Raw genomic sequence first — 14,436 nt, forward strand, 5'->3', positions numbered from 1 at the left:
ATGTAAGCAATAATGTTTGCATAATAAACATATATATATATATATATATATATATATCCTAGAGTAAGTTTTATTTTGTGAACACAGTTGTTTGCTATTTCTCTTCTACAGTTTAATAGATTTTGGGGTTCTTTAAAGTACAGGATAACAAATTTTTCATGAAGGCGTAATTTACATGGGTCGTCTAAATGTCTACACGTGGTAGCTTGTTTTATTATTTTCCATTCGACTACCGGCGAATGTCCGCTTTCTTTGAGTTCCCAGTATTTATTCGCTAGTGTTGTTTTTATACGGTGTTTTTTATTGTTGAATGTACTTTTGTGGTCATAGTATCGGGTTTTGAAATCTAAGGAAGTCATGCCTACGTAATATTTCTTGTTATTCGAGTTTTCTTTCGCAAATATTGTTGCTTGATAAACTACGCTTTTTGTTAGACATTTATTTTGAACTGGGCAAAGTGTGCGGTATCTACAGTTGCATTTATCTTGTTCATTATTAGTATTTTTATTTATGGTATGGTTGTTCTTGTCCGGGGTTGGTTTATTATTATTATTATTATTATTATTATTATTATTATTATTATTATTATTATTATCATTATTATTATTATTATTATTATTATCATTTCTGCTAGTGTTGGTTTTATTTTTGGCATGATGTCTACTTTTTTATTGTTTATTTTGTTGTTGTTTACATTATTTTTATTTAGTATTTTGTTATTATGTGCTTTAATTATCATCTCTAAATTTTCGCAACAACTGTAGGATAACTTTAAGGTATTTTTATTAAAGATTTTGTGTAAGGGTTGGTTGCGGGAAAGTGTTTTTCAATAAGATCTAGAAATTTCTTGCCAAGTTTTGTTTTTAACATTTGTTGGTATGGGGCCGTATACCAAATTATAGTTCTTTTTCTTCTATTTTTAATTTTATTATAGTTGTTGGGGTTTTGTTGCTTATATTTGATATCGATATTTTTGTATCCACTATTTTTTAGGGCTGTTTCGTATATATATATATATATATATATATATATATATATATATATATATTATAAATAAATGCATACCGTTTTTGTTTAACGGATGGAGACTTATGATAAAAACTGAATCACTGTTAATTTCGAGTAAAGCTCAATGTATCTAAATTATAGATACAGAGCATATATAGTATACTTTGTTGAAATTCAATATAAATAAACAAAAGTTACAAAAAAGGGGAAAAAATAAGTCTTTAAATTTCACTTCGCACGTTTACTTCAACACCTGATGATGATTTGTGGACGAATTGAAAGCGCTCGCGACAGCAACAATTATAGAACTTTCATTAATATTTATGATTTTGATACAAAAACGATTATACGGAAAATCGAAAAATTTAAAAAAATAATAATAAAGCAAAGTGTCTCCGTTGCATTTAATAATATTTGCTTGAATGAAAAAATGCTGCCTAAATATATCAATATATGACACTAGTGAAATATAATTGGAAAACCTATTTTACCAAGCAACATATATGTGTGTGTGTGTGTGTGTGTGTGTGTGTTCTTTATTTGTTTTTACATAAGCAGTAATATGTTGCTACACGGTAATGAGCATGTTTCGGTCAGCTAGCAACTAGTAACGAGATCTCTTCAGGCGATACAGCTTATACGAAAGCAAAGTTTCCAATGAAAATATCAGGTCATCTGAAAATGACCTGATATTTTCATTGGAAACCTTGGGGAGCTAAAATCAGGAGGTCCCGTCAGGTGTTGTGAAAACTAATTTTTTCCACCAGCTAGAATTGAAATAACATATTTTGCTCTCCGGTTTTATCGCTACTATAAACTATACGAACAAAAAATTAAGGGTGTGTCGTTTGGTGACTACAAAAATGAACACGGATTGCTTTGCAGTGATATGGATAACCAATAGTGATACAATTATCCTTTTATAAAGAAAATCTTTGTAATTATTTAGTCTCATATAATGATTGATGTGTATTAATTTCTGATTCATTCTTTATAGCCTTGCTGGCCATCCATACAGCATGCACTTGCGGATCAGAGTGCCCTCATGATGAGCGTTGGCGTTTGCGTCTTTGGTTTTCAGGTAAGGCAGATTTTTTCAGTTTTTGAAAAGTCAACAAATTAATTTCTCTTCTTTTTAGTATTTGTTTGTCTTCTTTTTCTCTGCTTTCTTTCTTCTTCTTCTTCATATTTTTCTTCGTCTTTACTTCCTTTCTTTTTTGCCCTTTTCTTTGCAAACTTCTTTGCTTTTTACTTCGCTTTTTCTTCATCATCTTCTTTTTGCTATATTCTTCTTTCCTGTCTTTTTCTTCATTTCCTCTTTTTCTCTTCTTACATGTTTTTAGCCTTCTTCACTTCCTTTTTTTCCTTTTTATTTCCTCTCTCTCTCTCTCTCTCTCTCTCTCTCTATCTCTCTCTTCACTTTCTCCGTCTTTTTCTTCACTTCTTTTTTCTTTCTTCTTTTCCTTCTTCTTCGCTTTCTTATTCTTCGTCTTTTTTTCTTCCTGTTTTGCCTTTCCTTTTCTTACTCTCGCCATCTTCTTGTACCATTTCTCTTTTGTTATCTGCTTTTTCTTCATATTTCTGAAGAAGGCAAACGTTGCACCGAAACGTTATTCGAACTGAATGAAAACTATTTCAGAAAACAAGATTTTCCAGTTACAATTCGATTGTTTTTTCCACATGGATAGGTACAAATATTATACACAGACTTTTCGTCTTGTGAAGACTCATCAGTGTGGCTAGACACAGATAAAGCATCAACCTCAATGTTCAAACACTGACCCTTTAGTCATCACTAGGGCTATGACAACAGCGTATTCTTTTCATTATTTTGACTCTCAAGTATACGCAGTAAGACACAGTTAATCAACCGATATCCACATCACTCAATAAATAAAAGCATATGATATCAACGGATACACACTCGAGAGTCAAAACAATGAAAAGAATATGCTGTTGTCCTAGCCCTAGTCATCACCGACTGTGAAAGTTCAACGTCTCAGCAAAATTGTTTGTTGATAGAATGCAAGAGAAAAATACCAGTTTTACTTACAATCATTGGTTTTATTAGAGCAGGAGGGGTTTCCAAAGTACGGGCCCGCAGGCCAAATCCGTCCCACCGAGATCTTTAATCCGAGTTCTTATTAAAAACGTAAAAAATATAGAGGAAAAAAAATTTTTTAATGGAAATGTGTGAAAATAGTGTGCTGGTTTTCTTTTTGTCCAGAAAAAAAAAAGATTTTAAAAATGAACTTTTCGTGCACCAGTTTCGATAAAAAGCAAACTAATAAATTATTGATACGTATTTCTATGACAAGAGAATATTCTTATCATTGTTTTGACTCTCGGGTATATACCTGACACAGTTAGACACACTTAATCGACCGAGAACCACATCCGTCTATATAAAAACATATAAGATATTAACGGATATACACTCAAAAGTCAAAACAACGAAAAGAATAGGCTGTTGTCACAGCCATACTAATAAGCAAAACAGCATAAAACAACCCCCTGTATGTATACGGCGCTACTCCTCCTCCTTCTCCTCCTGCTCCTCCTGCTCCTCCTCTCTCCACTGCCGGCCCACGTTTTCACTTGTCGTCTGCGCCTGCGCAACAAAAGATTCAGCACTGATTTAAACTTTGCAAATGAATGACCTGTTAACCCCGTTTTATAGTTATTCATTCACTGTTTCTTGGTCAGTTTTTTTTTTTTAATTTGGCCCTAAAAAGTCAGCAATATTGCCCTTGTTCAGAAACTTTGGAGACCCCTGCATTAGAGGATTAGATTTTTTTTATGAATAATTCTTGTGTGTTAACTAAACATCATCTCTTACATCCGAGTGCTCTCGCCTAGGGAAGTGAATATATATAAATATTATTTTACACAAAACAAGTGTTTCGTCTTTTGAAGACTCATCAATGTGGCTAGACATAGTTTATGCATGATGATTAGATCATGGTTAAGAAACAAGTTTGTGTCTAATGATAAAATAATGTGTAAAACAAAAAAAAAAAATCATGAATTCTGTTATGTAGAACTTTAAAAGAATTTTTCATTTAAAAAAAAAACTTACACCGAATGATTGCATCATCAATGCTGTGCAACATGATTGTGTCTATGAAGAGTTCGAATTAAAGGGAGATAACTGATTGAAAAGTACGCAAGTCAAAAACATACAAAGCTGGATACTGCTAGAAAGCCCCGCAACCAAGAATCAGATGGTACGGAATATCTGCCGCATCCACCCTATACTGAAAAACTTACTCCATCTGACTATTGTTTATTTCGATTGTGGAACTTTTGGGGAGTCGTGATTTGAGTTTTTCAATAAAGTTTTACATTTTTTTTTTAATTCAAAGTCGAAGGATGTGTACTGCGAACAAATCCGAAAGTTTGCAGGTCATCACTTTTGCCGGCTGCAGCTCGTCGAAAATTTGTTGTTCGTGTTATATAGTTATTATTATTATTATTATTATTATTATTATTAGACGATACCACTTGTGCGCGTATGTTACGTGAGTTCTTATTAGTAATGACATGAGTCTTAGTGAGAGACTATTATAAGTGATGCTTTTTCTTGTGAGAGTTCTTATTAGTAATGATATGAGTCTTAGTGAGAGTTCTTGTCTTATTACATATGATGTTGTATCTTAGAGAGAGAGATGTTGTTGTAATGACATTTTATAACACAGACATATAATAACAATACAATTTACCTTTTTGTAGAAATCACAAACACAAAGATGAGCTTTATCACAAACACATAATGAATTTATTTTCTGACGACCGGTCGACTTCCTCATTAAGAACTCAAAGTTTCACATTTTAGTTTCTGAAGTAACGTCTCGCTTCAGACGTCCGCCTGTCTCTGAGTTTTCTCACTGACTGTCTCCCCTGACTGTCTCTCTGACTGTCTCTCTGACTCTCTCTGACTCTCTCTGACTCTCTCCCTACTATATTGAGAAATCCATGCATCCCGGCCACGTGAGCAAAATTCACGTGTTTCAACATGCGCGACTTTGCACGTTTTCGACATTGATTTCGCAATAACCTATTTTCCTTGTGTTGTTTCTACAAAGGAATTTAACCTACATATCTAATTTATTTAACTCATATTTTATTATCCACATTCTTTTAACAATTGAATAGTTTATTTATTATTTATTTCATCCGAATTAACAATTTACTGGACATTCCATTTAAACCTATTGTTCTTTAAAACTTATGTACAGGGTTCGATTTCTGCTTTCTCTTATTTTCATTTTAACTAATCTCTCTATTTTTATACTTACATGAACAGGGGACAGCCCTTATCATGTAACATTCGTGCAAAACCGTTTTGGCTTGTTAGTAAAGAGATGAAGACCACATCAGTTTTAAGTGGTTCCTCTTCATAAGTGTTTTACCTTTTAAGATTTGCATTTTTCTTTCCGTGTTTTCTTTTACTTTTTTTACATAGGAGTCACCACGTATCAAGGCCCGGAGGCCACTCGAGGATAAGGGTTAAAGAGTCTACAGTGGTCAATGGGACAATATCGTAGTAATCGTTAGTAGTGGAAATTTGATGAATTAGATTACTTAAGGGGAAACGGCTCATCAAGAATTTGTTGACGTTGGACTTGAAGACAACTGTATTGTAGTCAGCTGGAAAGCAGGCAAACTGAAGAGAGTTCCACCGGTGTGCAGTTCTAAGAAAGAAGCTTTGTTCATGGAATCTACGTTTAGGTTTGGGTACAGATAAAGAGTGGGGGAAATTATTGATAGTGTTTTCAGCTCGACGAGAGTTTCTCGTGAAAGTTTGGCGAAGGTGGGATCATAGACTGGAGCTCAGAGGAGCACTTGCCATAAAAATAACGTTGTTTATTTCCAGCCACGTAGACTAAATTAACCATTTATTCAATGGCATTACTTAAAAGAAATATGAGTGTTATGAAAAGAAGCAGTAAAATACGTAATATAGTGTCAAAAACAATGCATATATGAGTACGTGTGTGGCGTTGTATCACAGCCCTTCAGTGTGACTAGACAACCAATGCTTCAAGCCGAGCTCACAATTCGACCATCTAGACGAGAGTCAGCATAACTAAGTTCCCGACTCTTATTTTGAACACTTGTATTATTATTCATCAGACTACTGCTCTCATCTTGAGTGTGATTTTTCACTACGTTTCGGTCGATGTAACCTCCGACCTTCTTCAGGTGTATCTTGTCAAACTGGGGAATTTGGATGGAATTTTGAGCGGAACCCTTTATTTAACCTTGACTAAGTAATTCAAGTAAATTCAACCTTGAAGAGAATATCACTTTCAACCACTGCGCCACAGGCCCTTGCAGACAATTCTAGTACGAATTTTATGAGCCTTAAACCTATTTTTATTTCTAGTTAAAAATGTCACTATTTATTACTAATTATTACTATATATTAAAGTGTATCTATCTCTATACTTATTACTTGTATATATTAATTAATTCTCGAATTCGACAAGATACACTTGAAGAAGGTCGAAGGTTACATCGACCGAAACGTTGTGAAAATCACACTCAAGATAAGAACAGTAGTCCGATGAATAATAATACAAATAACCAATCCTTACTTCCAAAATTCAGAAACGTCATATTTTGAACATGTTGTAATTAATATATATATATATATATATATATATATATATATATATATATATATATATATATATATATATATATATATATATAGTTTTATATCGTCATTTTCTTTCTTTATTGATTTTTTTTTAAATTAAATATGTTTTTAACTCTTTTTCAAGATGTCTTTTAACATGTTTTATTAATCATTTGTTCATATATATATATATATATACATATATATATATATATATATATATATATATATATATATATATATATATATATATATATATATATATATAGTGTTACAATGGAATAATTCCAGGAGGAAATCCGGGTATGAGAGCTCAATGTGGTAAACAATTATGTAATTTCCGTCTTATATATATATATATATATATATATATATATATATATATATATATATATAATGGACTCTCCCGTCAATTTCGACGTATGGAGTTCCGCCACAACAACTAAGTTGCTCGAAAATCCACACAGATGATTTGTTTAAAGTGGTGAAGGCTTTGTGTAGAACCAACCATTCTTTTTGGTATTACTGCTAGCCTCCGTCGGTGCAGATAACTTCCTCAGGACACAGTATACTGTAGACAGCAGGTTTTTCACATCAGAGTGTCCTTCTCCTAGATGCATATCTTAATGAAGACTGGGGTGCATCTCTCCCAGTGAATTAACGCGTCTCCAGATACCAACCTGGAAATTTCTATGACTTGGCGTTGTACATACAACGCCTAACTTTCCCAAATAGTCACCCATCTAGTACTGATCAGGCTCAATGTTGCTTAACTTCGGTAATCTGGCGACTATGTGTCAACGTGATATACATTATATATATATATATATATATATATATATATATATATATATATATATAACTACTTTATTTACTCACACAAAATTAATACACGAAAGTATAGATTTATGCGTAAACTTTAAGTATTTACTTCAAAAGTGCTCAATACGTAGGTAGAGCTAGTTAGTCATTTATAAAATATATATGGCGATTAAGCTACACTGAATATTCGGCGTTTCATCCACTCTAGGATTCGTCAGACTTATGCGCGAATTCTGTGGTTGTTTCTCGTTTTTATATAGTCCTCTTCTGTTGAGGATTTTAGTTAGCTTTCTAGTATCCACCGCGCCCCTTCCTATCAGCCAATGGGCATGCATTTTATCGAACAAAGGATCTGTTTTAGAACTAGGTTAGTGGTTTAAGGCAGTGTTGAGGATTTTAGTTAGCCAATCAGCTTTCTAGTATCCACCGCGCCCCTTCCTATCAGCCTTTATATATATATATATATATATATATATATATATATATATATATATATATATATATATATAATAAGCTCATATTCCTGTCTGTTTTTTTTTTGTTCACAATTTGGTTAATATATACAAAAGGTGCACTTTTTCACAGATTTTCATGGACTTTCATATACTTTACTTCTGCATGATTTTTATATATTTCTTTTATTCAAAAGGTATCAATACTTAAAAGGCTATCTCATTTGCATATATCATTGAAGAAAATCTGTTTCGATAATTAATTCTGAGTTTTTAATGAAAATTAGTAATAGAATTGTGTTTAGTATTCTATTTAGAAACATTATATAAAGTTGATTTAATTAATTCATTTTTTAATTTAATAGACATTTAATTTAATTTAATTTATTTTTATTTATTATTATGACCTTCATTTAAAAACAAAAGTAAGCATTCATTTAACCTATGAGTTATTTCCCTTTAAGCTTAGATGACGATGGCTATGTTTTATGTTTGCAAAAATCCAAAATGGTCTGATTTTTCAGGAAAATTGTAACAACTTAGTATATTTGGTGTACTTAAATAGTATGTGGCAAAATCCTCCACTCGGCAGTATGTTTTTTTTTTACTTGGAAACGCCAGCTAATATATATATATATATATATATATATATATATATATATATATATATATATATATATATATATATATATATGAGAGAGAGAGAGAGAGGGGGGGAGGAGAGAGAGAAATAAAAAGGAACAAACCGTATTATGTGTTCATCAACGTTTCGTCTTTATTTCGAGACGTCCTCTGGATGAAATAAAGACGAAACGTTGATGAACACATAATACGGTTTGTTCCTTTTTATTTCTCTATTTTGTCGGAATACTATTTCCATATTTCTCATCATATATATATATATATATATATATATATATATATATATATATATATATATATATATATATATATATATATATATATATGGCGAGATAGATAAATGAACGAATTCAAATATCTGCAAGCAATCTGCGTGTCAAATTATTAACAAGTTTATATTTTTTTTTAATATTTAAGGAACGAGTGAATAAAAATCCATGAAAATTTGAGAAAGTGCTTACAATACTATTCTCTTACTCCAGTCAGAAAATAAAAGTATCTAAACCAGTATTAGTGAAACTATCGCAGAAGATAGGAAGATCTGTTGATTTCAGTGTGTCAAGTTATTAACGAGGTTGAAACAAAAGCGCAGTATGCCCATAACTTGTTTATCGAAATAATTTTCAAACATTGATTGAACTAGGAAAAATGCTTAGAACACAATAACTACATAGCAATTTCAATCGGTTTTTTACGTGATGTTGCTTTAATGGAGGCTGTGTCATATGTTTAACAGACTTTGCCACTTATTTCAGAAGGCGACATCGAGTACTTTTTTAGACATTCTTCAATCCGGCTTGGTCAAAGATTTCTTGACTTGTCTGCCAGGGTTCTCCACAACTTCACGTTTAATTTGGAATAGAGAACGGCGTGAAGAAACTCTATATTAACCTTTATCAGCTCTCTTACGTGCCTTTGTAGGGTTCTTGACAAAGTTCTTCACAGTTTCATGATACCTTCCAATTTTTTTTCGATATTTCGAGGGTAGTTTTACCTTTTGCTAACTGTTCTGTAATAGTACTCTTTTTAGAACTACTAAAACCACATTTACGACCCAATTTATTAACAAAACAAACTGCCTTGTTAATAATTTGACACATTTCAAATACCGTTGATTCAGCAATTCCGATGGCAATTTGTTTAAATTGCACAGAACAGTACGAAAATTTCACAGTACGCGCAAAGCTCAGCATTGCAAACTTTTCCGAAGCTTTTGATACGAAAGTACCGATAAGTTTCTGAAACTGGTAAAAAAATGTTATCTCGTTAATAATTTGACACGAAGTGTATATATATATATATATATATATATATATATATATATATATATATATATATATATATATATACTAACAAAAGTACCCGTTGTTGACTGGGCTCAAAAAGAGTCTACAGAAAATGGACTCTGATTTATGAAAGTATGATAGGTTATGAAAAGGAAGGGTTGTAAATTTGGGTTGAATTTGGGGGTATAAAAACCAAAGCAACATATGATGAAAGTAAAAATAAAATAGATAAACCCCATAATTTATTATACCATACCTGTTCACACTGAAACACTTATCACAATATTCTGTGGATCTATATTAAAAAACCTTGTTAAACGTTGTGACATATTTCCATTCTATGGAGGTCAGGTGCGAACGAACACCCCATAATTTTATTATACCATATTTCTTCAAACTGAAACATAATTATCAAAGTATACTTACGCAGATAGATATGAAAAGTCTTTATTAAAGTTTGTGCCTATTTCCATTCTATGGAGGCCAGGCGCGAACGCAGACCCCACAATTTTATTATACCATCCCTATTTAAGATAAAACATACTTATCAAAGTATTCTTATGTACATCTAAATCAAAAACACTTGCAAACGTTTTTTTTTTTTTTAATTTTTAATTTTTTTTTTTTCCATACTTTGTGGACCAGGCGCGAACGCAGACCCCACAATTTTAATGAATCACCGCTCTGCCAGATCAAACATACCCATTCATGTGTCTCGATACATCTTCTGTCATTATATGGAATCAGTTTTTTAAAATAGTCAATCATATAGGAGCCTATTCGTGACCAGACACACACACATACACACACACATTCAGCTTTATATATATATATATATATATATATATATATATATCATTAAATCGTATAAATTAATATACAAAGATATAATTTTATGCGTAAATTTTCAGCTATGAAAATATATATGGCAATTAAGCTACACAGAATATTCAAGACTGACGAATTCTCACGAGAATGAAACGCGGAATATTCTGTGTAGCTTCATTGCCATATATATTTTCATAACTTACTATATATATATATATATATATATATAGTACAAAATTTTGTTGAAATTCAAAGACTTTAATTTTTCTTTTATATAACTTTTGTTTATTTCATCTTTGATCTCTTCATTACAGCTGTTTCGTGAATGGGGTGACAATTTTATGTTGTATGTTTTCATAAAATATTTCTTTCTCATCAACTCGTCAGATGTGATTTCCATCAGATATTACCAACAAAAAGTTAATTTTGTACATGATAAACCTGGTGCGTTCGTTTGGGGAAAAGAAATTCCATCCCCACGTTGTTACAGGTCGATAAATAATAATAATACATTAATAATAATATATAACAATAATAATAAATAATAATGATGATATTAATAATAATAATAATAATAATAGTAATAATAATAATAATAATAATAATAATAATAATAATAATAATAATAATAATAATAATAATATATAAAATGATATCACTGATAATAAAATTAAAACAAAACTAGAAAAATCACAAAACTGTAAGATTTAAAAATTACCTCGATAAAAAAAACAAAAAACTAAAGTACGGCTTGCCCTACTTCGGTATTGAACACTGTATTAACCACGTTAAAACTTCATTGGTTGCTTTACCACTGGAAAATATTAATACGGAATTATGTGTGTGTGTGTGTGTGTGTGTGTGTGTGTGTGTGTGTGTGTGTGTGTGTGTGGTCACTGCTACTTCTTGACAGAAGTTTGCCATCTCTTCAGTTAATTGTTGTGTGTATGTATGCACGTAGGTGACTTTTTAATCCTGCTTTAGTCCTACATGAAAGTACACACATGTGACATAAAAATTTTCCTTCTTGTAAAGGTGATCGCATGATGACATTGTGAATCCTCGAATGTCGTGTCAAACCACTTTTAGATTTGCAGATTAGGCCACAACTTAGCATTGCCGGATGTGCTGTAAAAGCCTCCTCATTAGACTGTCGTTCCTGTCTTTGATTGTGTGATTTCAGATGATTTACAAAACCAGCTTTTGACAAAAGCTATCTGCCACATACAGTGCAGTTCAGTTCCTGTTGTAATTTCTCTGACATTATATTTTTGTTCTGTTTTCTTAAAACACGTTTTAAGACAGCAAGATCTACATGCTGCTCTTCAAAAATCTTACAACTTTATGTGATGGGTTTTTTTCTCCACAGCGATAAATCTTCCGCTTGGGTTTCCCAGTTATGTACATCCATCTCAAGTATTTTCAAATTGCTTTTCAGAGAATCCTTAAACCTTTTTCTTGGTTTATGTTGTAGTCTTTTATCCCTATCTATCTCGCCATAAAACAGTTGTTTAGGAAGTCTTTTGTCCAGCCCAGCGCATCTGATTTTGAATGATTTTCATTTTTATTTCAATACTAGTACTATTTGATCGTTCAAGAACTACAGTGTCAGGCGTTAGAGTCCTCCAGTTAATATTAAGTATTCTCCGAATACAACTTTGGTGAAACTTTTCCAATAGCTTGAGATGCTTTCAATATGTTGTCCAAGTCTCTGACCTATATAGCAGCGTAGTGATAACGCATGCTTCGTAAACACTTAGTTTTGTTTTTGATGTGATTTCCCGGTCTGACCACACACGTTTCTCGAGATTGCCAAACGTATAACTGGCTTTGGCTATTCTGTGATTCATCTCAGCATCAAGCGTACAGATCCTTACTCAGCGTACTGCACAGATATACAAAATTGTCTGTGACATTTAACTTCTTACCACCAACCAAGATGTTTGGTTCAACAATATATATATATTATTTATACAAATATTGATGGCTACATATGTGCATACATATTTCTGCAATCACCTGTTACCGGGGAGATTACGTCTTCAGGCGAAGAATTACCCTCGAAAACTAATCTCCCAAATAACGGGTGATTACAGAAACATGTATGCACATATGTAGCCATCAATGTTTGTATAAATAAATTTTATATACCTGCTCTGTTTACTCATTGAGCACTTTTTGCTAGACACATGTTGTTTCATTGGACATACTTCTAGGAAACTAAACCCTACTGCCATAATATATATATATATATATATATATATATATATATATATATATATATATATATATATATATATATATATATATACACACACACACAAAAGTCAAGTAGATATGTCGCTGTCCGGGAACTAACTCGTTGTAGCCTCAGTCGCAAAGTAGAAAAAACTTCAACTTTCTTTTTTTTTGTTGAACAACATTTATTTATTCATTTCTTCATTCTCTCATTACCACTGTGATGTCTTTCACGTGATCGTCTTCTCGAATGTGCTCTGACACGTCATTCACACCTCTAACGTGATCGTCGTCTCGAATGTGCTCTCTCCTTTTTATAGTCTTCTTTTTCCTTACCGTAAGGTCATTTCGCACACGACCCGGTATTTTGCATATAGCCGTATGCGCTATGTTATACATAATCCATTTTGGCAATATACCTTAAACAACTTATCAAGGTGTTTGTAAATCGGTCTATTCTTGTAACTTGTTTTTTTTTGGGGGGGGGGCATTTGGGGGGGCATTTAATTTTGGTTTATTTTTTTCAGCACTTCCGAAATTTCTGTTCACATAAGATTCAATGTTTCATTGTATGATTGAAAATAAACACTGCATTGAAACAGCTGGAAATAACTTTATTACTGTGTGTACACTATTCATTTTGAGCATGATTTAAATCGTCTAAAAAATAACAGGACGCATATAAGCAATATGTATAACATTACATTTTTTGGAAAAGAATGGCTGATTTTGGGTGGGTGTGGTTCGTTTTGGTAACGCTTACAAAAACAATAATGTGTTTTGTATATTTTGGATTCATCGGACTATTCTTCTCATCTTGAGTGTCATTTTCACAACGTTTCGGTCGCAAGGATCTGTGGTGCAGTGGTTAGAGTATTTGGAAAAATCAATTGTAAAAGTGATATTCTCCTGGACGTTGTGAGCGACCGAAAAATATAATTCCGAATCATTTAGGACTTCTATCCAGTCATGGCTGACGGAACGGGAGCATGCTACTCCCATGAAGTAAATAAAGGGTTCCGTTCGAAATTCTGTCCAAATTCCCGAGTTCGACAGAAACATTTGCGAATTTGACAAGATCCACCTAAAGAAAGTCGGAGGTTATATCGACCAAAACTTTGTGAAAATGACATTCAATATAAGGACAGTAGTCCGCTGAATCCAAATAATACTAATGACTAATCCTCATCTCAAATATTCAGCAATGTGCTCATGTTACTCACCGTGTTGCCGAAAATACGTATCTGGTAGTGGTAATTCATAACCAGGACTTTATAACACTTCTGGTCATCCGTACTGACTCAAGAGACTCCGATCAAAATTGGAAAGGCGTTTGTTCAGTTTAACCCCAGTTAGTATTTTGGACAAATTTACGTTCTGTAAGTTTGTTTGTTTTTTTTTGTTTTTTTTTTCGATTTTCTTATTTTATTTCATTTCATTTTATTTTATTTATTTATTTATTTTTAACGATTACTTTCCATTTGATTGATTATCAGACGATGTTAAGTTTCGATGT

General features: G+C 32.1%; 1 protein-coding gene across 1 annotated transcript in view; it reads left to right on the forward strand.

Annotated features, from left to right (window-relative positions):
• The window catches only part of LOC145248665 (uncharacterized), a 45,570-nt gene that overhangs the window by 4,026 nt on the left and 27,108 nt on the right, over nucleotides 1–14,436 (forward strand). Inside the window, exon 3 of the mRNA XM_080110333.1 lies at nucleotides 2,006–2,089. Within this exon, the coding sequence (XP_079966459.1) occupies nucleotides 2,006–2,089 (84 nt within the window). The remainder of the gene's footprint in view (nucleotides 1–2,005; nucleotides 2,090–14,436) is intronic.

Source organism: Euprymna scolopes, chromosome 27 (genome assembly GCF_053919585.1).
Source record: "Euprymna scolopes isolate OS-2025 chromosome 27, ASM5391958v1, whole genome shotgun sequence".
Lineage (NCBI taxonomy): Eukaryota > Metazoa > Mollusca > Cephalopoda > Sepiida > Sepiolidae > Euprymna > Euprymna scolopes.